Genomic DNA, 27,886 nt, shown 5'->3' on the forward strand with positions numbered 1-27,886 from the left:
TTAAACCTAAATATAACAAGTTTTCAAACGTGCTTAGCATTTACAACCCCTAAAGCCGACGATCCAAATGTATATATACTTGATGTAATGAGCCGATATTATTATACGTACCAAAAAAATATTAAGTTCTATATAAAATATTTATATTCCTGTGTTTTGAAACGTGACTAATTTTCGGTCAAAGTACGAAAAAAATCTTAATTTTGAGTTTGAATTCTAAAGAATAAAGGTTGGGGTCGGGGGTTTTTGGTATGGCTTTCACGCACAGATTCTGTGCGTGAAAGGACTAAAGTGTAAATGTACACTTTGGCCCTTTCACGCACAGAATTTGTGCACGAAGCCTAGTTTGGTTCTTTTTTTTTTTAAGGGGTTAGTTTGGTTCCAAAATTTAAATTTTTTTGGGTTACAAAAGTGTCGGGTCCGTGTTAATGACTTGGATCGTAAAATATTCATCAATTGGTATTATATGATTATACTAAATATTGTATTTATTTTGTTGAGTAAAATTGATACTCCTATCATGATATCAGTCTAACCGTCCTACTGGAGAGGGCCCACGAATTTGGTCTAATTATCCAATTTATGGAGGCCAATGAGAGCGGTCATGTAATTTTATTTGAGAAGGACCTATGACTTTAGCCTAATAGTTGTATCTACGGGAGACCTACGAGTTTGGTCCAGTTGGTGAACTTGTGTGGGACCCGGCATTTTTGGAACCCAAAAAAAAAAAAATTTGGAACCAAACGAACCCATTAAAAAAAAAAGAACCAAAGTAGGCTTCACGCACAGAATCTGTGCGTGAAAGGGACAAAGTGTACATTTACACTTTGGTCCTTTCATGCACAGATTCTGTGCGTGAAACCCCTACCCCCCCCCCCTACCCCAACCTTTATACTTTGGAAATCAAACTCAAAATTAAGGTTTTTTTTGTACTTTGACCGAAGATTAGTCACGTTTCAAAAAACACCGAAATATAAATATTTTATATAGAACTTAATATTTTTTTTAGTGTACAATATCGGCTCATTACATCAAGTATACATATACATTTGGATCGTCGTTTTATGGGTTGTAAAGTGTCTCAAGTACGTTTGAAAACTTGTTATATTTAGGTTTAAGTGTCATATTTTATAGGGTTTTGATTAATCTCTTTTGTTTTACTTCCAAAGCTATGAAAGTACTTTTTTGGTTCAAGAAAGATAGAAAAGAAAAAATTACTCTGCTTTGTATTAGGTTTTTTTTTTTATGTCTTTTTATTTTTGTTATTGTATTGTGTAATCCGCACCTTTTGAATGTGCAAAAATAAATAAATATTTAAAAATAATTCATCTAATACGAGAGGTTCATAATAATTGAAAAATATTTCATTCCATTAGCAACGAAATACATCATTAAATTACAATAGACTTAAAAAAAAAAAATCAAGTTCTAGACACTCTTCTACTTCCAGATGTGCTGCCACCACGGGAGTTTTGCCCACATAAACGCTTATCATGCCCAAATTGCTTACATGTCGAGCACTTGCGAGAGTAAGTCTTTTCGCTAATATCCATTTGATTGTGATAACGGGTTAGCTTGTTTTTTCCCAATTTACGGATATGGTTCTTGTTCGCAATCATAGAAAACGGCGCGGCCCGGCCAATAAGCTTGATCACCGGGGACTAAGTGGCCCGAATATGCTTTAAGGTATTTTACGACCTTATATTCCTCCGCCACATAATCAGTTACATTTCTGGCCATTCTCTTAAAGCACCTGACTGCATGAGAACGTGGCATGTGGTACGTTTGCCACTTACCACAAGTGCGTGATTTTGTACGCTCAGTAACGATATGTTTGTTTCCTCCTTTGCCATTGCAATAACCCGTTCTAACTTTATACACTCGTTAAGCGACATCATACTCGGTCATTTGGTGACCCTCTGCCTTTCTTCTATGGTGCTCCATCTTTTTGTAGGGCTTTGGCATCTATGTTCCATCCTCGGCTAATATGGCTCGGGCTCCGCTTTGTCCTATCCGCAAATCGCTCCACGACCTGCCTGAAAGTTAGTCTTACCATTGTGGTGACAGGTAGTCCTCGAGTAGATTTGAGGAGTCCATTGAAAGACTCCGAGCTGTTCGTTGTGAGCATGCCCCATCTCCTTCCTCCATCAGCATAAAGTGTCCATTTTTTAACTTTTAATTTCATCAACCAAACATATGCCTCTTCACTCACTTCCCTTAGCAGCTCCATTTTTGCAGCCCATTTTCTTTGTTGATGTTGCATCGCAGCCCTCCACATCAATTTGTTTACAGTGCTACTTCCAAACTTTATTTGCAAATTAGCCTTTAAGTGCCTTAAACAATATCGATGGTAAGCATGTAGAGGCTGCCACCCTTCCAGAGTACGCATATTGTGCAATATGCCTTTATGACGATCCGATAGACACATATGCCCCGACGAACCTTAATACGAGTTTGTAGACGAGTCAAGAACATCCCCCATGTTTCGTTGTCGTTGGCGGCAATTGCGAAAGTAAAGAGGGAATATTGACCCATTGGCATCCATACCTACTCGCAATTAGGAGCTTAATGTCATATCGGCCATATACATGCGTCCCATCTATCGATATCACATTCAAAGAAAAAAAGCAAAACCATCAATACTTGGTTTGAATGCCCAAAAGACGAAGTCGAAAATTCTCTTCCTCTAAAAGCCGTCACATCGTACAACAATGCCAGGATTAGCATGTTGTGTGGTCGCCATATACCGGCAATGCCCGAAAAAGAGGATTCCCAAGTTCCAAAGATCATCTCAAAAGCATGTCTACGCCCGAGAAATCCCTTTCTCTTGTTTATGATTTTACCATATTTGGAGTGGACCATGCTAATGCAAGTTTTGATGAGCATCCTGCATAAGTTTAAACAAACAACATTTACCAATGATATTTTAATTATTATAAGATATATAATGTAAAACGGTGATAAGTTACTCTCGAGTTTCCTCAATGTGTTTAAGTAACACATGAGCAATCATGTTTATGTCTAAATTAAAATGATCTGCTTGACTTTGTCCCATATCACAAGTGTGCTTTGGGTGAAATTTTGTGATTTCCCACAGACCATCAGACTTAACAATTCCCCGAAGCAACCACCGACAGCCTTGAGTATGTCGCTTACAAATCAGCCTCCATACCTATTTGTTTGAGTCATCAACATTAAACTCCCTCATATCCTTTATGCAATACATTCTAACAGCCCGTTGCAATATCTTTTTTGATGTTTGAACTGCATTTCCTTTGCAAGGACGCATTCATCAGTCATGGGATTTTTTGGTTCAATCCACATTTTTTGGCAACTTTGATCATCATCTCTTATGAATACAAATGCATCCTCACGACCTTGTAGACCGGAATATAGTCAATGCCACCGTATTGGGTCGTCGAACTGGGTTTTCCGCCACCGAGGTGGTACGTGGTGGCGAGTTGGTTCTCGTTGGTTCGGGGACTAAAATGCGTATCTTCTTCATCCCCTTCACTATCTTCATCATCGGTTACCTCTTCGCATTATTAGTTGGTTCATCGCCATCACTCTCGATGTATCCACATAACTTGGACAATCGCCGCCATCTAAGAAAGGCCTCCCTCCTACACGATAAAAAGCATATCTTAAATTCCAAATTCAAACATATATATATATATATATATATATATATATATATATATATATATATATATTGATTATTTAACATCAAGGTGATGAACCTACACATATCGAGAATGAGCATGGTGCAGAATGATCAACTCCACCAAACCGAGAGAACTACCTTTCATCCACATTGGTACCACTAATGAAGTTTTGATAATAATCGGACCGAACCGAGAATTATTATAATAATCGGCCTCCACTGAACTGAGAATTATTATAATAATCAGCTCCACTGAACTGAGAGTTTTGATAATAATGAGTTGCTCCACTAAATTGAGATGATTGCCCAATATTACTCGTATCAGGTCTATAACCCCTACAAAGATTTAAAAATGGTTATTTACCAATACATATAATAATCACGTGCTACTGCACCAAATAATAATATAAGAATGCATATTTACCAAGTTTGATTTAATTGTTGGGTAAGATTTTCAGTTGGCACCGGCCACCAAAATGCCCCGTAAGAACTAAAATCTCCATACGTGTTAGCTTGACTGGGCTGTTCTCGCGGGACCTCTCGGGGTATCTGTTACACCTCGACAATTTCATGTCGTTACGTCGTGAATAGACTAACGTCAGCTAAGTCGGGCACGAGGCCTTCCCGACTACAAGAGGGCGATTGGCAGCCTTAATGTACATGCGATGAGATTTTTAAGTTATGCGACTTGGCGGAATTAGGTTCACCAAGGGAAGCGAAGTATAAGCTATGCTTTGGAAGGATTTCACAGGTGTTGAACAAACGAATATTTAGTAAGGTCTTGAGAACGAGTTATGATGTCCGTTAAATCGTTAAGGAAGTATTGTATAAGTACCAAGAAGGTTCCATAAGGATTCGAGATCAAACGAAGTGACGAGAGCAAAATCGAAAAAACTGGGGATTATACGGTCATACATACGGACCGTATATTTTTTACGGCCCGTATACTCGATCGTTGAACCTCTTCCGTTGAAGGGAGGCTTTCTGGAGGAAACATACGGTTCGAGTGCAATTTTTATATATGCACGGTTCGCTCTTCATTTTCTCACTTTTCACCTCTCCAATCTTCCAAAAACCTCTAGAGCCCTCTTCATAACTGTCACGACCCAACCCCGTAGGCCGTGACTAGTGCCCGAGCTGGGCACCCGTACACACTCGTTAACCAGAATCGGCATACAAATGACTTATACATATACAATGATCATACGTAATCTCAGATTGTCGCATATACAAATCAGATATCAAAGGAAGCCAAGAAGGCTATCATAAAGCACAATGTCCCAAAATATATACGAACGCAAGCCGACAAGGCCGCCACTAACGAATGGGACCGCCCAAAACATGAATCATACGAACACAAAACGGTAATATTCACAACCCACATATATGTCTACAGACCTCTAAGAGTAACATCAGAATCATATGACGGGACAGGGCCCCGCCGTACCCCTGAATAGACATATGTATATATAACAAAAGAGTCTGTACCACAATATGGGCTCCAGGACATGGGAGCACTCCAAGATGGCAGAATGGATGTCCTAAACAGGCGGATCACCAAAACGATCGTCCGTACCTACGGGTACGAAACGCGACCTCGAAGAAAGGGGTCACACGGAATATGTACCGAGCATGTAAAGCATGGAATACAAGAAACGTAATCGTACCGAAGTAAGGAGTATAGAAAATCGGTAAGAACTTAAAACCGCGAGACTCGCCTTTGAAACATAAATCATACATCCAATATCTTATCCAATTCATTAGGGGACTTAGAAACATGTTGAACGATCATCACATCATCAAAGTCATTATCATGTATATATACCGTATCCTACCTCTGCAGGAGGGACTCGTGAATTTAAGCATCATCATATCATCATGTCGTCATCATATATATATACGTACCCTACCTCTAGTGAGGAACCTCGGCGAAGTTGATCATATACATACCGTACCCGACCCTCAGCCGAGGGACTCTGAATGAGATCATGTCTCCATCATGTATATCATACTCGCCCATCCCGTGGTTGGCGCCATCATCATACACATACCGCAGAAGGCCTGTGTGAGGGACTCGGAGAAATGCAAAGAACTGTGCACGAATACATACCCGGCCCGGGACTCGGTGAAAGATGTAACAACAGTATGCACGAGCAGAGTAGTGAGAAACCATATGCACATAAATCATCTTTTAAGACTCGATAGACAAGTAAACAAATCAACGCTCGAGCATCCGCATAATAGTCACACTTAGGACTCTTGAAATATCATTACGACATATGTCACATAGCGTCTCAGGGATCATAAACATATATCGAGCCAATCTGAGCCCGCCTATGAAAGTTACGGGCATTATTCATTATAGACCGTTTTACGAACATTTCCTAGCAATCCGGGACCATATATGAAAGTTAGGGACATTATACGCTATAGAACTTTCTACGAACGTATCGAAGCGATCCGGTTCCGTCTATGAAAGTTACGGTCATTATTAGACATAGAATCCTTTAAGAACGAAAATTCTTTGTGCAACATTTGAAATCCAATCATACATAAGACTTAAGGACCGTAGTTCGACTATACTAAGGATGCCAACATCAGGAAGGGAATAAGAATCACAAACATGCTCGGAATTTAGGAATGGAGTTACCCTAAGGCTCATATCATGTCATATCTTACTTACGTCTAAGACATGCCAAAAGAAAGAAAGAGCTTTACATACCTCGTCCGCTTCGTAAGCTAATCCAAACTTAAGTCTCGGGCTTCCCAAGATCTACAACAACGTCATTATATACCAAACATTAGCTATAGACACTTAGGATTCAATCCCAAACTAGCACTTAATTCTACTGCAATTGGGCAAGCATTTCCCCTATAAATTCAACACCCCGAGAATTCAACTCGGCCAAATCATCAACAACAATACCAACAACCATTCTAACAACATCAACAATTAATTCAAAACGCATTCTAACGTTAGTAACTCTTTTCTACATACTTTGACAACATTCCATTTACATTAATTCAACTACATACATTCAAGCCAACATCAATGCTCACATGTTCAAGTACTAATCCGAGATCATTCAAACACGATTCAAGAACACTTCAAACAATCCGCATACTATTCAAAACAACCCAACCAATATCCAATGCCACCCGAAATCTCCCCAAACCCGAGAACAACAACAACAACACATTTATTTCTTCCAAATTCATGAACTACACCAACAATCCACACTTTAACAACATTATCCTCATAAATACAAGAAACTACATACAATTCACAAATTCCTCTAAAACAGCCCACAACAATTACAACTTCAACTTGAATCATTAAACTTTCATTTTCATCATAGATTCCACAACAACAACAACCAAAAATACTAAATACAATTAGTTCATCACTCCTACACCATCCAACACCCACACGACTCAACATCCAAATGCATAATATCATGAGTTTCATCCATTTCTACATACTACAACATGTACAAATCATTCGTAACATATGAAAAAGAAGATTAAACCTTACCTTTTCCACTCAACTTCACAACTTAGCTAGGGTTGTAAATGATGAAAACGAGTGGTTTGTTGACTCCAACAACAACTCCACGTTAACAAGGACCCTTCAATGGTTGGAATTGCTAGAAGAAAATATTTTTTTTGATCAAGATTTGAGGGCTTCAATTTTTGGCTCCCATGGCCGAATGTTGCTTCTCTTGTTTTCTCCAAGCTTCTCCAATTTTCTTAAGGGTGAAGATGATGAATATAATTGACTTGGTCATCTTTAATCTCATATATTATGCTTCCATGTGGACCATGGCCCACACCCATAGTGCACGGCCACTTGGCCCTTTAGTTTGATGAATTATTAACTTCCATTAATTCACTTTTAATCCCCAAATTTTCCTTAATATTCCATGCCAATAAAATCATAAGCAACTTTGTGCCTTAAAACAAAATCGAAGGTTAAAAGTCTCTACCTCGTATCCGAATATTTGTCCTTAACTTATCGTGGTTAGCTCGGATTATCCCAATGTTCAAAATACGGAATATAACAATAACACCTTAATACATATCCAAGAAGGGAAATCAAGAATCAAACACCAAAAGTTGGTAGAATTAAGGGTGTGAATGCTTCCTAAGGATAGATAGAAGTTAAGAATCTCTTTGGTATTGAAGTGGAGTTCTTCTCAGGAAGTATTCTCATCCAAAGACCATCTCTACATAACCAAAGGTGAGTATTACAATTATTTCATGTTAGTAAGGGTGTTGAGTAGTTGAAGAATTTGTATTAGAAACAAGTATGGAATATGAGCTTAAGTGTGCAAATAATGGTATGTTGGCTTGAAAGGTAATTGAGTTAGGATTAATGGTATGATATAAGTATAATTTTATTATAAATGGTATTAATGGTGTTGAGGAAGTATCATGTGAATGATATGCATGAGGTTATATCATAATTGTGGTCATGGAGGATTCCGGAAATGAGTTTGGAAATTGAATAATGTTTAACTTGAGGGAATTTGTGTATTATGGATGTCGTTGTATTGTTTGGGAGCTGTTTTATTAGTTGAGGGAAAATGGTTGAAACAAACGAAATGCTGCCCAATTTTCGTTAGCCTTATTCGCTTTAGTTTAGGCTTAAGTATACCTTCAACAATCTAACCTTCGTACGAACCTCTTTGTATGTAGAATTGTAAGCCGGAAGGAGAGCTTTTAGTTGACATCGTTAAGAAGATACAAAGGTATGTAAGGCTATCCCCTTTTCTTTCAAAGGCATGATCTCTATGTTTTGATTCCATACATGACGTCCATAATCTTTTACTCCTAGAAATGCCAGAAGTCCATAGCTTCTAAAGGATCTTACGATGACTCCAATCCTAGAGATTTTCAAGCCTAAGTTTCTAAATGATTTCATGACGCGTGGTCGAGCGAGCTATAAAGCATATGGCCTCAACCTTATGTCCGAGTGAGCTATATAACATATGGCCTCAGTTCATGTCATGGACCATTCAAAGTGAGACTTAACAGTGATAATGACGCCATAATGTACTCGGAGGTTTACGACCTTACGTCACTCCGAGAGAGCGCACTTTTATTTGGACTCGTATATTATGTATGCATATGATTATATATATATATATATATATATATATATATATATATATATATATATATATATAGGGGATATGGGGAAAGGTGAGGCGCTATAGACGCATAGCCACCTGATCAGCTGGTATTTTATGATATCATCCCGGACGCGGGCTATATGGGTGATGGATCGGGCCGTACGTTCCACGGCAATATATTGATATATAATGATATATGGATCGGGCTGCACGTTCGCAAAGAATACATGGTATGATATTTTACGCGTATGCATGCATGTGGCTCCGCCTTAAGAGGGCAAATCACCGTTTATCTTCTTATCTTTACTTTATCTTCTTGTTCTCTTGTTACCTTATGATGCATGCCTTACACGCTCAGTACATTGTTCGTACTGACATCCTTTTCCTTTGGATGTTGTGCTCATGCCCACAGATAGACAGGGAGAAGACCCAGCTTCCTAGGAGCCGGATCGCACACGCGCGAGAGCACTTCCATATCGGGAGGCGCGATTCCGATATATTATTTTGTGTACATACTTGGATATGATGGGGTCCTGTCCCATCTTCATGACCTTAGAGTTTCAGTTAGAGGCTCGTAGATACTCGTATGTGGGTAGCAGATGTTATGTGACTTCCGATGTATATTTTGCATATTATTCTTTTGCTGCCGCGAGGGCTTATATATGTAGATATATGTACATGTTTTATGGAGCATATGTGTGTACAGGTTAAGATGATAGTAGTACGATGTGTGGTGCTCGGTGGTTAGCTCCGGGTGCCCGTCATGGCCCACTAAGTGGGTCGTGACAGTATCTTTTCAAAATACATCTCAAGAACATTAAGAGCGACTAAATGTTTTAATTCTTCTAGCGCATTCAAATAATCCCTCAAAGAATCATCATCATTGATACAATGCCTACCATAAAGCACTATACCATGGGAAAACTGATTGTGGATATCTGCCTGTTATAGAGATTTCATACTCATCTGGACTAACCTTCATTTTTTCATATATGTAAGTGACTAGTGATTCATAGGATATTTCAAGTAGACATTTAACATAAACGTTTGGTCTTTTATTGTAACGAACTGTACTATTGTCATCAAAGATAATACCATCCCAATGTATTGAAACCTTAACTGGTGGAATATCTTAAGACATATTTTGTAGGAAGTTTGATTTTTTTTTTTTGGAATGACTTAAGAGAGGTTTTTTTGAATGACTTAAGAGACTTAAACTTATGAAATGGATGAGTTTTTACTTCGTCCAACATTCTTCTTAAATAGATTCATATTGACCCCTATTGCGCATTGAAACATTGCGTAATATGAATTAAATTCAAATAAATGGTCAAAAATGCAGCATTGTATTGTCAAATCGGTCCTTTATGTGTCATAAAAAAGCTGAAATTGGCATGCATGATGTGTTGTCAAATCATGTTCTATTGCGCATTGAAACATTGCGTAATATGAATTAAATTCAAATAAATGGTCAAAAAATGCAGCATTGTATTGTCAAATAGGTCCTTTACGTGTCATAAAAAAAAGCTGAAATTGGCATGCATGATGTGTTATCAAATCATGTTCCATTGCGTAATATGAATTAAATTCAAATAAACGGTCAAAAAATGCAGCATTGTATTATCAAATCGGTCCTTTACGTGTCATAAAAAAACTGAAATTGGCATGCATGATGTGTTGTCAAATCATGTTCTATTGCGCATTGAAACGTTGTGTAATATGAATTAAATTCAAATAAACGGTCAAAAAATGCAGCATTGTATTGTCAAATCGGTCCTTTACGTGTCATAAAAAAGCTGAAATTGACATGCATGATATGTTGTCAAATCATGTTCTATTGAGCATTGAAACGTTGCGTAATATGAATTAAATTCAAATAAACGGTCAAAAAATGCAGTACTATAGATAACATGATTGACAAACAACTAGTATTCACTTTAGAACGAGTTATCATGACATTCTACACCCAATTTAGTAATCTTGATTCTATTACATGTTTTACCCCAGCAAACATATTTGAAGCAATGGGTAGGACATGGGAACTAGATGATGATGATTTTCGTTACTCAAATAACCCTAACAAAAGATTCAGTCGAGAATACAATAAAACAATGAGAGAGGAGTGGAATTGGCATGTTAGGGAGGCTCAAGCACTGAAGCAAAAGTTAGCTTCAGTAGGGCTTAAAAGCCCAAAAAAACGTGCTATGTCAATGCCTCGTGAAACTCCACAAGAGTTTAATTTTGCTCTTAATCGTTTTCGCGAAGAGAATAAACGGATGCAAATACGTTACCATGGGGTAGAATATGGTATACATGGTAGCACAAGATTTAGATCCCAGTGGGATTCAGACTGTGAAATGTTCGATAAAGATTAATATTTTTCTTATAATAAGGTAAGTAGGTAGGGTCATAAAGACCCCCCCCCCTGAGGGTACTTGGGGGTTTGCAACTATATAAGTAGCCCTTTTTTTTGTTATTAGACTACAACGTATTCAATGTCGAGTAGTAGAAACTCAGCTTGGCCTTTACTCCTTCCAAAAGAACCAAATAGCAGTGATGATGAGAGTTCAAATCATAGCAGTTTTTCGAGTGATATCAGTGATTTTAAACTAGACGAGCTAAATCCCCACCTACTTATAGAGCGTAATGATGATTTCTGCAGTGTGAAATATTCAGATCCACGAGAATATTAATGCGGTTTACGCTGAGAATGGTCACATCGGATTGCCGAATCAGAACGTCTTGTTCGTGACTTGAAAAATTTCAACACTCCAATCCCAACAAGGTACTCAATAACTATGTCTCCAGTAGGTCCAGCAACTTGCGAAATGGCCGTACAAAGGATTAGAAAAGAAAATAACAGAATGCTGGCAAGACGTTGTAGATTTTACATGCTAAAGTTGGCCGAAGAACAAGCATCATCAACCAGTAGAGAACTAACATCTCCTGGAAAAAAATGTGTTAAGAGACCGCCAATATCGTTCGGAGGACGATATTAAGAACTTCTATTATGATGACGATTAGGGTCTATTTAGGCTCACTGTCTTAGATTATAGGTCATTTAAGTTTCGGACTAAGGCTGTTAATTTGTATTTTTATTTTATGATGAAGTCATAAATTTGAATTAGTTTGGCATGTTTTTAATATCAAAGTTTATTGTTAAAGTCTATTATTAATTGACAATTTAACAAAGAAACACAAATAAATTAGTATATAAAGGGTGTGGATTACATTATAGGAGAAAAGGTACAACTAGTAAAAAACATAATCCATAGAAATATTAAACTTAATAAACAAAATACACAACAACAAGATAGCACAAATAATCTTCCACAATTTAAGTTTTTCTTTCAAAGCTATTTTCTCGTGTTGAGCGTCTCTAAGTTTAGCCTTCAGCAAAATTCATTTTTTTTCAGAATCGGTGAGCAAGACCTCCAAAAGTTCAATTTTTTCTTCAGCTTCCACAAGCTTAAATTGCGAGTCCTACTTAGTGGTATCTCTAGATGTACGTGAAGTCGCGGTATCTCTATCAAAAAGTGAATTTTTAAATTTCGCCGCCACCGTTTTATCTACGTGAATGCTATCTTCCCACCGAAAGTGTTTGCAACCGCCCATATCCTATAAACATTACAAGAAAATCAGTTTTTTAAAGTAAAATATATGAATAACGTGAAAAAAAAACACTAAAAAATGTAAAAACACTTGCTTCGGGCACTTTACAGTGCCAAAACGGCAACCCGGATTATCTTGGGTCTTTGATTTTTTAAGTTTACAGTAATAACTGCATTCACAAATATCGGGTTGTATAGCAAACTTTGAAGTTTCAAAACTTTGAGACATGTTTTTGGGAGTGCAAAAGTGTGTTGAAAGGGTGAAAATGGAGGAATGAAAGAGAAGAGTATGCTGGAAATGGAAGGGGTTTTTGTTAGGGGTTTCACGCACAGAATCTGTGCGTGAAAGGACCAAAGTGTAAATGTGCACTTTGGCCCTTTTGCGTAAAGCCTACTTTGGTTCTTTTTCTCTTTTTTTTTCTTTTTTTTTAATGGGTTAGTTTGGTTCCAAAAAAAAAAAATTTGGGTTACAAAAGTGTCGGGCTCACTTATGTGATTTAAGTGACACTTATTTTGAGACGGATGGAGTAGCTAACTGGATTCTGAATAAATATTAGTACATTTGGAGCAGAATAGTACTCCACCCTTGCATCCAAATTGCCAGTTCGATTTCAACAAAAACAATCACCTGAAATTTACGAAATCGCTTTCAAGGTTGTTGTCTAAGCAAAATTGCCATCATTTTGAACTTTCTTCGAAGCACTAGGGAGCAAGCAGGATTTCCGGCCACCAGCTTTTACTAACTGCTAGAAATTTTTAAGCCTTATCACTTTGACAAGGTCCCTGAAATTCTTCCCAAAATTACTGTAAGTAGAAGGTGTATACTATTTACCTCCCTTAAATTTGATGAAATTCGTTTATATTCGTTGTTAGTAGATATATTCATCTTGACTTGTCTAGCTAACTAATTAAAAGCTGGCAACAGGAATCTAATATAAGTTTTCTTGATTTCATAATGTACAGAGCAAGGAGAAGAGCTAGTACATTACATTCCTGGGATTAAACCAATTTGCGTGAAGGATCTCCCATCTGTATTCTATGGCAAAGGCCGCAAAAAGTTGCCCTTCGTTCTCGACGCTATATCACTATCGGTCAATAAAGCACAATACACCTTGTTCACCACCATCGAAGCATTGGAGCCCCAAGTGATTGAGGCTTTACAAGCTAAATTTCCAGTCCCCATTTTCACAGTTGGTCCAACAATCCCTTACTTTGATACCGAATTCAAAACTAACAGCCATAACCAGCCTAGCCCAAACTACATGGCGTGGCTTAATGATCAACCTAAGGACTCTGTTCTATACATATCCCAAGGAAGTTTCATGTCAGTATCAAACCAACAGTTAGATGAAATTAAAGCTGGCGTGCAAAGCAGCAGAATCCGGACGTTTGGGGTGGCACGTGAGAATGCTTCCCTACTCACAGATGGAGGTGAAAACGGGAACAGGGGAATTGTGCTGCCTTGGTGCAACCAATTGAGAGTTTTGTGCCATCCTAGTGTAGGTGCATTTTGGTCGCATTGTGGATGGAATTCAACCAAGGAAGGTGCATTTGCGGGTGTTCCATTTCTTACATTCCCAATTGCCGCTGATCAAATTACGAACAGTAAGCTAATAGTGGAGGACTGGAAGATTGGCTGGAGGGTCAATAACGAAAGCGAGAACCTGGTTAAGAGAGATGAAATTGCTCTACTTGTTCAGAGGTTTTTGGACCTCGACAGCTACCAAGGAAGAGAAATGAGGAGAAGAGCAATGGAAATAAGGAAAAGTTGTCAAGAAGCAATTGAAGGTGGAGCCATCCAAGGAAATATTGACAGGTTTATTCGGGATATTTCTCAGAGCCCGAGGAGATAGTTTCGGGCTTTTATAGTTTCTCTTAACCCACCAATACCTAGTCACTGAAATTGTACCCTTCAGGTTCAAAAGGTTATGGCTACACAAGGAAACAGTTCCCTTTTGTTTCGTTTTCATTTTGGATTGCTTGTTTTTGTGGTGGTTGGATTTGGTGAGTGCTTATATTACAGCTACCTAATCATCACTCTATCCTCATTTACTGAGTAGTAAAAAAGCAGCCGGTACACAAAACATCGACTACTTACTTCTGATTAGTAGGAGGTATCTTGAATTAAGAAATAGACCCTAGAAGCTAAAAAAAGCTATCCTGAGCAATCGGGTTCATTCCCAATAAATGATGTCGAGTTCCATAACCACTTTTGCCAGGATGCATTTACTAAGTAGTATTAGATAAAAATCTTTCATTAAAGTGGCTTGGCATCGTTCACATCTTATTTCGGCTTCTATTTGGGTGGATAGACAATAATAACTACGCTTAACGCTTCAGTTCCAAACATTTGGGTGGATAGACAACGAGCAAAATGATATACCCACAAACCTATCCCTAAAAATTTTATCGGCTGCCCTTACATTTACTGCTTTGTGCTTTGGTGACCAGACAAGAATCGGCAGACGCTTCTATTAAGAATTTTCAGTTAGAAAGGGGCAGCTTCCCATTTAAAAGTAAGGAATATTGCATGTAGCTGCAACACACCCATTTCTAACGGTGAATCCAGCAGACTTCTTGATTTATGCATCTTTTTGACATCACGATCTAAGTAAAATAATAATGATCCAAAGTAGAATAACAAGAGCTCGCTAAAATCCTTCTGAGTGCAACCCAGCTCAGTGTTTTTGTATAAGAAATCTGCAATTACAAATGTACACCTACCAAATTCATGAAAATAAATAGAACCTGTTGCACTGAAATGTCATTCAACAAACAAGGTAATAATGAGCTATCACACTGTTCACCAATTATTGGCTCTCTTAACTGAACTTCACAGCGGTGGCCTGAATTGAAGAATCCACAAGGTTAAACTGAATCACTTGCAATCTCACAATATGGCACATGCGCAGACGCTTTTCTTTTGAGTCTCGTCAATCTTCTTTTCTGCAACATAAAGCCAAGTTTCAGCAGCTAAAAAAAGGGGCACACAGTGAATTCTTTTTTTTTTTTTTTAATCAAGTAAATATATTTTCATTCATAAACATGGCCAAAAAGCTGGCTGCATACAAGGGGTATACCAAAAGGTAAAGAATCTACAAAAAGATGATTCTCTACAAACTCCACCACAAAATGAACTCTTTAACACCACAACCCTGACTGAAGATACTCGTAGAGACACAGGATTGGATTATACATATCTGCAAATAAATAAATTCTACAAGACGCATGGCTAGGGGTTGAGGGTGTGGCAGGCCAGGCCTGGTCCTGCGTATCTAATCCTCAAATCAGCATTAGAACAAAGTGGGGTAATATCAAGATCAAAAGGTGTGAATCTTTTTTTTTTTTTTTTTTGGTGACAGGAATGCGAATCTTATTTAAGTACATTTAATGAAAGCTCACATTTACAAGAGACAAGTTTTTTCCTGAATACCACAACTTCAGCAATAGACGAAAATAGACATCCGCCAAACATTACTGGAGGATTAATGAAATGGCTAACTCAATCAGTGTTCAGGAAAGCGCGAAGCAGAAAAAAGCGACAAGGCCCCGCTTCATGCTTTAAGCGAAGCGACCACTTCATTGAAGTGAAGCGCCATTATTAAAAAAAAAAACCTTGCACAAAGAATTTATATGTAAGCAAATAGAAAAACTACCTAATGAACTTAATAAATAAAAATCAGAAAAACTACCTAATGAATTGCTTAATAAATAAAAATCGGGAAAAATGTAACTAATGCACTGTCTAAAATCCAGAAAGAAAGAAAGACTAAAAACTGCACTGTCTAACTAATGAACTGCCAGTTACTGATACTAATACAGTTAAATTAATAAAATGGAAAAACTAAAGAGAAAAGACATCATTTGGCACGAAAACTCAGTTTAGCAACTAAACTTAACTTGTATTTATTTACCCCCCTTAACAACTTTCATCCCAATTATTTACCACCCTGAGAGCTGACGTGGCAAAAAAAAAAAGTAAAAAAAAAATTAAGAGAGTGAAAAATATAAAAAGGTGGGCCCGCTGATATATATATATATTATATAATTAAAAAATAAAATAAAAATAATTAATTATCTTTTCTCTCCACCCCACCCCACGCCACCCCACAGCCCCGCCCCGCCCCCTCTTCTTCACCCCACAACCCCACCCCCACCACCATCTTCTTCACCCTTCATTTTTTATTTTTCTCTTTCTTCTTCTTTCTTGTCATCCTACCATAACCACCCATAAGAACAACACCCACATCTTTAACCCACACCCACCACCACCACCACCATCACCCCACCAAATTTCATCCCATTCCTTCTCAAAATCGTCCAAATTGGTTATTTTGGTTGTCATTGTTGGCATTATTATTATTATTAGCAACCCCATTTTTTCCATAATCATTATTCCATAACTTTATTTTTGAAAGAAAACAAAAATCAAAATCAAGAAACCAAAAAATGGTGAAAATGGTAAAAAAAGAATGATGAGAATATAGAGAGAAAGAGGAATTTGTGAAGAAGAAGGAGGAAGGTGGTGGGGGCGGGGCTGTGGAGTGGGGTGGGGGTTGTGAAGAAGACGAAATGGTGGGGGAGGGGCTGTGGGGGTCCATCTATTGTTCACAAACGTGGTGCTGATATTCTTCATGATCCCTGGTTCAATAAGGTCTGATTATTTTGCTTTTTAGTATTTTTCAACTTTTTGCTTAATTAGCATTGGAAGAGCATGATCTGGTTTATTTGGAATTTTCTTTTGGAGATTTTGTTTAGTAAGTTATTAGTTGAAATTCTTGCAGTGAAAAATAAGGTTTTTGGTTTAATCTGGAGGGACCCATTTTTAAACTGGATTTGCCAAATAGTGGTCACTTTTGATGGTGGTGGTGGTGGGTGTTGTTCTTATGGGTGTTTATGGTAGGATGAGGAGAAAGAAGAAGGAAGAGAAAAATAAAAAATGAAGGGTTGGTAATTTTTTAGTATTGGTTATTTTGGTTGGCGGCGACAGCGGAGGTGTGGGGGGGGGGGGGGGGGGGGGGGGGTGTTGAGGAGAAAGAAGAAGAAAGAGAAAAAATAATAAAAGAAAAACAAAAAATGAAGGGTTAGTAATTTTTGACATGGCAATGACGTGGCAACGATGTGGCAATGACGTGGCGCGAGTGTAATACACCTCCCATTGTGAGAGTGGTATTATTTTCTCAGGGTGGTAAATAATTGAGATGAAAGTTGTTAAGGGGGGTAAATAAATACAAGTTAAGTTTAGTTGCTAAACTGAGTTTTCGTGCCAAGTTCAAGGGTCAAATGATGTATTTTCTCAAAACTAAAAGCAAGCAAAGAAAGAAATAATGGTAAAAAAAAAAAAAAAAAAAAAAAGAGGAACAATCCAGTTACTGTCTCCATTCTCCAACTGGAAAAAAAAACAGAGGAAGCAAAACAAACAGAGCCCCTACCAGCGACTCCAGCATCTGCGATCAAGAATGGGGAAAAAAAAAAATGGCCAGCACCTCCCCACCAGTGAGCAATCACGAAGAGAAGAGGAGAAGAAAAGAAGCATAAGAAGAAGAAGAAGAAGAAGAAGAAGAGAAGACATATTTGAAGAAGAGAAGAGCCCTAGTCTGTGTCGCTGAAGAAGTCGCACCAAATAACCCTAATCTGTGTCTTTTCCTTCTAAAAAGAGTCAAAGCGTACGCTTCGCTCGCTTCATCCGCTTCCTTCGCTTCAGCTTCAGGGGTTGAAGGGCCCGCTTCTGTTCACCTCTCTCGCTTCAGTTATCTGAAGAGCTAGACCCACGCTTCGCTTCACCGCTTGGGCCCGCTTTCCTGAACACTGAACTCAAGAGTATCTTCAAATACAAAAATCTCACTGACATAAGATTCACATTAAGCCCCTTGACATGTACATATAAGCATGCGCACTTCAACAAGAAAGGTCAAAGCACATTTAGATCTTCAGAAAATTCAGCAAACAGGCCGACCACAAACAACCAACAGACTTGCCTCGTTGGAAGTAACAAGAACGAGAAACATAAAGATCTTTTGACACCATAAACCATGTATAACGAAGGTCATTTATCTATGTGCTTCATTCGTAGTAGTAGTTAGCTCCAGCGTAGTGTACATTCATGTTGATCCCTTAATACACCTTTAACTTCACTCTCTTTAATACCATTGCCCACATGATGGTGGTAAATGGTAATCTGAGAAATAAAATACACTAATTCATCACTAGGCTTCCTAATCTTTTGTTAAGTAAAATACAAACAAACTATTCAATAGTCATCACTCACTAATTAGGCATTCCCTGTTGTTATTACATCATTCTTGTCTATGTTCCTCTCTGGAATCTACATGTTTGCTGGCTTCAGTTCACAGCCGATGTACTCCCGCAACTCTTTGTCAAGGGCATTCTTCTCTCTCTCTAAAAAGGTTAACTTTTCTCAATTTTAAAGCTCGGTGTTTTAGTAGTCTCTTATCTATTGCATGTGTCTACTAAGGCAGAATATCCTCGCTCATTATTACTATGAAACAGAAAGAAGCCTCAAACAACAGAAGAAAGGATGGAAAATGAAGAAGAAAGAGATGAAAAAATTGAAACTGCTTTAGTATTCTCTTATCTATTGCATGTGTCTACTAAGGCAGAATATCCTCACCCATTATGAAACAGTAAGAAGCCTCAAAAATAGAAGGACGGAAAATGGAGGGAGAAGAAGAAATTGAAACTGCTTATGAGATGAAGGGGAATAAACAGGACGATTAGCCTGTTTGGTCAATCTTTTGAAAGGCCAAAAATGTTCTTTTTAAATACTTATTCTAGAGAATGAAGGTGTTTGGTCAAGCTTTTGGTGAAGAAATAAGTGCTTTTGAGTAGTAGCAGAAGCCACTCTTAAGCTTTTACAGGGAAGCTGAAAAAAGTAGCTCCGCCACTCTTAAGCTTTTACGCAGAAGCTGAAAAAAGTAGCTCCTTTCAAAATAAATGCTTTTGACTTTTTTTAAGTCAAGACTTTTGGCTTCTTAAATGATTTAGCCAAACTCACTACTCTCATTTACTCTTTCAAAAGTTCATATTTACCAAATCAAAAGTAGTAGTAGTATTAACTTTCTCTCTCTTCATTTGACACTTCAAAAAACTTCTTGAAAAATTGGCCAACTACAAATGACTAACAAAAGCACTTCTCAAAAGATTTAGCCAAAAGCACTTTTTAAAAAGGCACTTTTGATATGTACTTAAAATAAGTTGAGTTCGACAGCTCACCCAAACATGCTAGAAGTCTCGTTTACCATGCCAATAAATCCCAACTCTCACGTCTAGCACGACTTAGCAGTCGAGTACTGGCTAGAACTCTGCACTCACTACTCCTTCATGCCCCTCCCAAGCAGCCAAACAAATGGAGAGAACCCCCACAAGAAATTTGGAATTCACCGGACTAGTTATAAACCAGCCAATAACTTGGAAGTTGGAACAAAAGCAAGAAAAGAATACTCAGAAATTTACGATATGTCTTCACAAAAATTGGATAGCAGGACGGTCAGTCTATAGCAAAAGCAAAACTTCTCACATCTCTATGACTCATTGTTCTCATGACCTCAAGGTGATTGACTACATTCAATATAAAGGAGAAAAAAAGGATTTATCCCCCTATTTCACTATCCATCCAAAAGCATTTGGCATTGATACTAAAACTTGAATAGTTGTTATCCCAAACTAGAAGAGTTAACAATGCCAAACATGTTTCACACATTAATACTCATCCTGTCCCATTTTATGCCCCATTTCATGTGAAAACTAGGCTTAGAATTTAACAAATCAACTATACCTATGTATCTAAGAGAGAAAAAACATCAAAGTCATTATTCAAAAGTTAATTCCATAATGAAAATGTCTAATGATGGTATTTAAGATAATAAATGAGTATACAACATATCACCAACATGAAGAGTGTATAGAATAGAGTGTTTCTTTTAAAATAAGCATGTAGAATATTATTGTTTATAGAAGTGTAACCAACTTTTGTTTATGACAAGGGAACCCGCAGCCGCTACCCTTCGGGTGCGCGCAAGGTCTGCTCCTGTGCAATAAGTGTAACCAACATTGAAGAGAGTTTTTTTTTTTTTTTTTTGGAAGTGAAGTAAATTTATTAATAACTAGCACAGAGGATGTGTTGTTACATCTTTACACTGTTTCTAGAAATCAAAAGATATGAAGAATATATTCCATCTAATTCTGAAGGGCTTCTAACATCTGCAGAACTTATTCAGCATCATTAACATGTTCCAACTAACATCATCAATAAAACAAAAGCATACAGTTAAATTTTATCTCGAGGCTCACAAGCATTTATGAGAGTTCCAAAATGAAAACTGTTACATAAATTTGGGAGAAGTAGATTCTTGCAATCCTAAAATGGAAAGACCATAAAATGTCATTTTAGGGGGTTTTTGAGGTAATACTGTCCAAAAGCAACTGATGAGTTATTGTTTTTCTTCAAGATCTAGCAATTCTTTTTGCTAATAGAGATTTTCAAAAAGAAAATTACTGCCATGAGTTTCTGTAACTCCTCGAAAAAGAGCAAGAATTGAGCTAATTTAATCAGAAAAATATTTGGAAAATTCCATCCTTCATTCCCTAAATTTTAAGAAGTTAACAATAACTGAAAAGTTTTTACTCACCAAAGATCAATAATCAGCTTCGTCAAGAATTAAGCTTGAGTTAGCTCAGGAAAGAAATTTGTGCTTGGCTCAACATACCTAACTATCCCGCTTGCCGCTATTAGGGATAACAACTACGTGTTTATTAAAGCCATCGCTTGGTCGCTTAAAGTGACGAAGCGATGCGAAGTATAAGGTCATCGCTTCATAGTTGAAGCCATGCACGTTAGAGAAGTGTGAATTTCAAATAATGACATGCAAAGTGATCCCAACGAGAAGCGATTGGTTCTTTAAATTCAACATTGAGGAGTTGGATTTTATTTTGACATTATTGTATATTTGATACTTAAATTAGTTATTTTAAATGTATTTGATTATTATAGTAATAAATTCATAAAATACTTAAATTGTGCGCTTCATTTCAAAGAAGTGAGTGCTACATTTCAAAGAAGTGTGCCCTTCACTTCTTGAGCCCCGCGTGGACAGCATCTAATCAAACTAAGACACTTAAATTGAAAGGACGGAGTAATGTGTTATAAATGCAGTCTTTATTAAATTAGGTGAAATTAGACTTAATTAAGCACATATTAATTACAACTGTGTCATGATAAGTAACCATACTTAATATTCAGTAGGAGATTGGCCTAGTTGTGTTTAACTTAAAATAGGTTTCGTAATTTGGTTTGCAGCAACTCTTGCATATGTGGATTATGGATCAGTCAAATTTGAAGGCATATAAAACCCTATACTGTATGACTAAGCTACGTTTAGGTTTTCAACTAGATCTTCAGGTCAAGCAACCTGCATCACTTATAAATATGCAGTTGAATTTGTAGTAATCCCATTTGATCTCTTCTCTAAAATGAAAAGATGTCATGCAAGCTTACACGTTAAAGTACAGTAATTGAGTCTCCATCACTTAACGAGTTAATTACTATCTTATTTGTGATGGTTGAGACAACGTTCTAACTTCATATTAGCCGTTCCAAAAGCTAAATATTCAGTATACCATGTGAAGACTGCAACTAAGACCATATATCTTTGAAAATGTTTCTATCCAAGCAGGAACAATTGCTATCATCTGAAACTTTTGGCAAGTACCATAGACATTTTATAAGGTACGTACAACTAACTATATTGCATGCCAACTAAGATACTAAAAAGGAGATGAAGAAGATGTTTTTCCTTGTTTTCTTCTGAACACAAAAATGTGATTAGGTTACATAACAGAATCACCAATATCCTCAAAAACAAATACATTATAAAAAGGGGAAAACCAGTGCATATTGTCCACAAATCAAGTAAAGAGGAACCCACCTGATTTTGATTTACCTACTGATGGCTGTACAACAGCATGCATGGTAATCACACCATTAGGTAGCTCGCCGAAAGGCGTTTTACATTGACCAACAGTCTTGTTGTTTTCCAAAATTTTCCCAGCACTTATCAACTTTACATCATTTGCCGCCTTGGGTGCAATTTTTTTATCTGCCAAGAGAGCATGACAACAAAATCTCAGCAAAACAGAGGTCAGACAGAAAACGAAAACACCTTTTGCCATTCTCCTGAATATATCATAGAAAGTTTATAGAATGAAATTTGCCAAACATTGAAGGATGTAAAGAATTGAGATATCAATACACTTACATGCATGGCATGAAGCGAATAGGGTTAACCAAATTGCAGGTCATAACCAATTCACCTCAATCAAAATTCTTTTTTTGGGGAGGATAGGTAATGATAACCTCAACTGAAATTTTTTTACTGATCAATTATTCAGTCGTCCAGTGAGGGTTGGGTTTTCAAAAACTGGGCTTGAATTTTGGTCCTATTTTTGTGGGGACTTGAATACTGAACTAAAGCTCTTCTTAAAAAAAAAAAAATATCAGCTATGCTTCAAACTCAAAGTCAATTGGGGTCATCTAAAAACTCAAATGATTATCGGGACAAAGAAACTACTGAAATTAAAATTAAATGAAATATACAAAGTAAATCATGTCAATCAAACGCAAAAATCATTTTTTGGGGGTTAACCATGTGTTATTCGCTATTTGGAATCCAACTGTCTGACTAATCCAGATTCGCGCCACATAAGGTCCATTAAGGGGAATCCACTCCCTACCAGAGATTTCTCCATTCCCGGGGCTCAATCAATTCACATCCATTCCACCACATCCCTTAGTGGTAATTCAAAACTCACTCTAGATTTCTGATTTATTAGATGTAGATGCAGTTTTAAATGTTCACAGACTAGTTTACTAATCTAAGTTGTTGTAAATCACTAAAAGATCCTTCTATAACATTGTAAAATTAATATTCACTTTGACAACTATATATATAGGCCCCGTTTGTCCATAGATACCAAAAAAAAAATCACTTTTTTTTTTTGGAATTTTGGAGTTGGAGTTGGAGTTGTATTTGGCCATAGTTTTTGAAATTGTAGTTTTTGGTGAAATGTAGCTGTAAAAAAGTGAAAAAAGTAAAAAAAAATTGAAAAACAAGTTTTTTGAGTTTTTGGTATTCCGGAATACAACTTCAAGTTGTATTCGGAATTCTCATGGCCAAACGCTGATTTCGGAAAAAAGTGAAAAAAAATTCCGGAATAAAGTGAATAATTCTTATGGCCAAACGGGGGCATAGTCTAGTGTTACCCTCTTAAAGACAAAGCTCATGGGTGCCTGCATTAAAGTGCCACTTAAGTGAGGCAAAGTGCACAACCTCAGCTTCACCTAGCTTCAGGACTTAAAGTGTGCCTCACGAGAACACTCAACACTAGGTGAAATCATCTCAAGCAATTTTCTCTTATTTTACTATCTATGCTGCTTGCACCTACTGTTAGATAAGATCATCAATAACAGTGTCTAATTTTGTATGACCACACACTCAACTTAATGTTTGCATGGATTCATCTTGGGGATATGGTGGGCCTGATTTGATTATTTTTGTTCTTTTCTAGTCCTGCATACCCGTACAGTCATCTTAATATAAATGTTGACGTGTTGCACTTCAGATGTGATTACTTTAATCTTATAAAACCTTGTATACCCCACATCCATCTTAATATTTGTATTTCTACGGCGTTCATCCTGGAAATAGGCACAGCATTCAATCTCATGCAACCCTATTAGTCTCACAATTGTTCTAAAAAGCATAGTTGAAGTACATTGACTGATTTCCTTATTGACTTGGATTCTCAAATCATACGTTAATGAGCTCAAATTTTTGCTCTCCTTATTTTTTTCCTTTGATAAAACCAAAGGCTTGATTCATGCCACCTACACATTCTACTATCTTAATTTGACAACTATGAGCCCCAAATAAATGAAACAACAACAACAACCACCCAGTGGAATCCCACAACGTGGGGTCTGGAATCCCCAAATAAATGAAACCTGAGCGAATAATTTGATTCTGAAATCATGAGTTTAGAGAATCTTCTATTCACATTGAACGCAAAAGCATATTGTCGATTGACTAATCAGGGTCCTCAACCTTACATCACATGTACTCAACCTAAATTCAAGTAAACATGTTTTACATTGACATTTTCGCTGAGAAAAGACAATGAGTTGGCAGTCCTTTCTAGTTTACCCACACAATACTACTAGTAAAAGGAAATCCGGATAATGCAGTCACTAGTATGTTGTTATTTTCCTTTAAAGTAGATGAGGATATGTGTGGCTAGGGATGTGATGGATTAAATATCATCAGAAGTAGAACATTTAAACCTTGACTTACTTAACATATCATGTGTATAAATCATTATAGTGTTAGTAGTAATTTGTAAAGTTGCATGAAATTGAACATTGGTTTATAAAGAAAGATGAAAAATTATACTAGCAAAATGATTTATTCATCTTCCAATCATGATGATCCTACAAGGTTAATTAGCGATATTCTCAACAGTTCTTATAAAGCATGCAACTCATTCCCCATATTATTTAGCATCTCGACACATTTGTTGACCCAATTCAATTTGTTTGATATAGTACAGGAGCATCTCAATGCAGGCACGAGCTCCTTAACATGCCTTTTCGCACGGGTTAATTCAGATTAATCTGCTAGTAGATGACCGGAAGATATGAAAATATAGAGCGATAGGAGAGTCTTTTTCCGTGAAAGTCTCATCTTTGTTGGAGAGACTTCGCAACAATTGAGAAATTGAAAAGGTCTGTGACCAAATAAATACAAGAACTTTCTCTTAGGATCCTAAACTAGAGAAGAATATTCTCTCTTCAACTCTCTCCTTTTCTTTTCCTGAAGATGAAGCTACAGTACTATTGGGGTATTGTTCATGCCCTGGGACATACTGCCACTATAGGAACAATGAACTAGATGAATTAACCATGCATCATAATGTGAAACCAAAATAGAAAAGAAAACTGATTCAAGAGCAATGGTGCTCAGCAGAAACCTACAATTGTCTAAAAGGTCTTCCACATAATGCTTTGTATGTCTAACTTCAGAGTCTCCACAACGATCAACTGATGTTCATTCAAACAAGAATTAAAGCATAGATTAATAAATTTATTGTCATTGCATGGTATAGTTCTCATTCTTTACAATCCACTTGTGGTTTGGTATCAGAAAGTTGACATGGCTACGAGATTGCAGCTAATTGAAGTGAACTTTAGGCTATTTTCATATTAGCCTTGTCAATCAAATCTCATATATATAAAAAAAAAAAAAAATCCATTGTTTAATTGCATAAAAGAACCAAAATCACCTAAAGCAACAATTAAAAACGCTAGAAAGTCAATAAAGTGGGTTGAGAACAATGAAGTCTCAGGTTCAAATCCCAGCAAAGACAAAGACAAAACACAAGATGATTTCTTTCCATCTGTCCTAGCCTTGGTGGATAGATTTACCTAGTACCTGCTGCTGGTGGGAGTTATCCCGCGGAATTAGTCGAGATGTGCGCAAACTAGCCCCGACACCACAGTTATAAAAAAAAAATGCCAGAAAAAAAAAAAAAAAAATCTTTCATCAGTTATTTGGGTTTCTTGTTTATAACCATGGTGTCGGGCAAGCTTGCGCACACCTCAACTAATTCCACGGAATACCTGTCACCTCCCACCAGAAACACGTACTAGTTATTTGGGTTTTTTGGGACAAACAATAGTTCTCAAGGGCGGGATGGAGGCCGAGATGGTACTGAATACTGATTGTTACGGTGTTGGGTGTCATTAGATTAATCATTTACGCGTATTCTAGCGTTTCTCTTTGGAACCCTGTTTTCTAGCTTCAACAAACAATCAGAAAACTCAACGAAAAAGGTCTTAATTATACTATGTCAACCTCCAAAAGCATGAAAGAAGTAAATTGAACAAACCTTTGGGCCACTCAGCAACAATTCTCTCTTTAAGCATAGCTACAGTTGAAGCCGGTGAGCATCGAAATGGACCAACATCTGATCCATCGAACAAACGAAACTTAACTTCAACCAAATCCTCCTCCGGCATTTGCAATCCCAAGCCTTTTCACCCTAAATCGCAGAGGCACCGAAATTTAACGCTCAAAACACTGTAAAAAAGATATGAACAAAGAGATGACAGGTGTGTGTGTGTGTGTGTGTGTGTGTGTGTGTGTGTACCAGTGGTCTAAAGAGCAAGGATTACAGAAATCTGGAAAATTATTATGGTTGATTGCATTGAATCTCAGCTTGGACCAAATTAATTATACAGATAAAATAGGGAAAAGGGAACCCTAAGAATAGAAAGAAAAAGTATGGGACTGAACTCGAGTGTATCGAGGATATATATCTTTATATGTATGTGACAGTAACGTATCTAGGACTATGTATGTACATGGTACCGTATGTTCTGCCTGATTTTTATTTTTTATTTTTATTTTTCCTTTTTTGGAAGTGGTGTTCAATCAATTTTCTGATTTCCGAGTTGGGAAAGTGGGTGGAAAAAAAAAAAAATGGGAATTGGGAAAGTGAGATTGCGCGTTGAGAATCTTGTCAGTGACTTTCAGAGTTACCTTATGCGGGTTTATTTATAAAAGGTCCTTATTAGAGTTGCATTAAGTAATTGCGTATGAAGTTGAGACATTTTTTAAAAAAAAAATTATAGTTTAAAATAAGCTTTAAATATTTATGTAGTTATAATAAAATGAAAATTATAAATTTAAAACATTTCTAAATAAAATTGATATTCTTTCTGAAATATACTAAACAAATTTTGTCACGTAAATGTCGAAAAAGAAAATATCACTCTCGAATGGCTTTTTCCTTTAGTTGAGACTTGAGATACTACTAAATAATTATTAGGCTTAAAATATAGGGAAAAGGACACGACTTTTATACATTACATAAACTTTAGCCCCAATAGTCATAAACACCCGAATTGAACTATAGAAGCAAATTAATGTCATTAGCTAGCCATTTCACTCTCTCTTTCCCATTTTGGTACTTGTTGCGTTGTTGTCTCTCTTCTTTGTTTTCTCGAAGCTTTCAGTAAAATGTCGACGGCAAGTGATGACACAGCGGCGTTTGGGGGGGGGGGGCGTATGGAGGAGGAGGAGGAAAGTTTAGGAAGAGACCGTTCGATGGAATCAGATGACGACTCTGTATGATCGGCCACAGACAGCCCTCCGAAACCCTAGTTCACGTACGAGGTGAATCACTAGAGGACAGGATCTTTGAACTCTTCCAGCCAAATCTGTGTCGCTTGGGTTTTGCTGCTTCGTCGAAGAATGTGCTTTCGTTGGAGTTCATGTAAACGCCGTGAAATCATCATATCTATGGTCTTTGGTACAGATGTGGCAAAATAAATTTTTCCAGCGGTCTTCATTTTTTCTCCGATAATCCGTGCCTGTATGTAAATAGTGTATAATAACTATATA

At 37.1% G+C, this 27,886-nt stretch overlaps 2 protein-coding genes across 3 annotated transcripts in view; one reads left to right on the forward strand and one right to left on the reverse strand.

Moving 5' to 3' along the window:
* Positions 1 to 14,263, forward strand: part of LOC132047612 (UDP-glycosyltransferase 87A2-like) — a 16,346-nt gene extending 2,083 nt beyond the window's left edge. The window contains exon 4 of the mRNA XM_059438631.1: positions 13,374 to 14,263. Within this exon, the coding sequence (XP_059294614.1) occupies positions 13,374 to 14,263 (890 nt within the window). The remainder of the gene's footprint in view (positions 1 to 13,373) is intronic.
* A 780-nt stretch (positions 14,264 to 15,043) lies between these two features.
* On the reverse strand, positions 15,044 to 26,950 carry LOC132038371 (membrane-anchored ubiquitin-fold protein 3-like). 2 transcript variants are annotated; one of them, XM_059429056.1, is made up of 4 exons: positions 26,777 to 26,950; positions 26,370 to 26,522; positions 22,355 to 22,525; positions 15,044 to 15,356 (listed from the first exon to the last, which is right to left on the reverse strand). In XM_059429056.1, exons 2-4 carry the CDS (start codon positions 26,497 to 26,499, stop codon positions 15,301 to 15,303), a joined length of 357 nt encoding a protein of 118 aa, XP_059285039.1. In that variant the 5' UTR covers positions 26,500 to 26,522; positions 26,777 to 26,950; the 3' UTR covers positions 15,044 to 15,300. The 2 variants fall into 2 exon arrangements, with proteins under 2 accessions (XP_059285039.1, XP_059285032.1); XM_059429049.1 differs by having other exon boundaries at positions 26,656 to 26,786.
* Between the last annotated feature and the right edge of the window lie 936 nt (positions 26,951 to 27,886).

Source organism: Lycium ferocissimum, chromosome 2, assembly GCF_029784015.1.
Source record: "Lycium ferocissimum isolate CSIRO_LF1 chromosome 2, AGI_CSIRO_Lferr_CH_V1, whole genome shotgun sequence".
Classification (NCBI taxonomy): Eukaryota; Viridiplantae; Streptophyta; class Magnoliopsida; order Solanales; family Solanaceae; genus Lycium; species Lycium ferocissimum.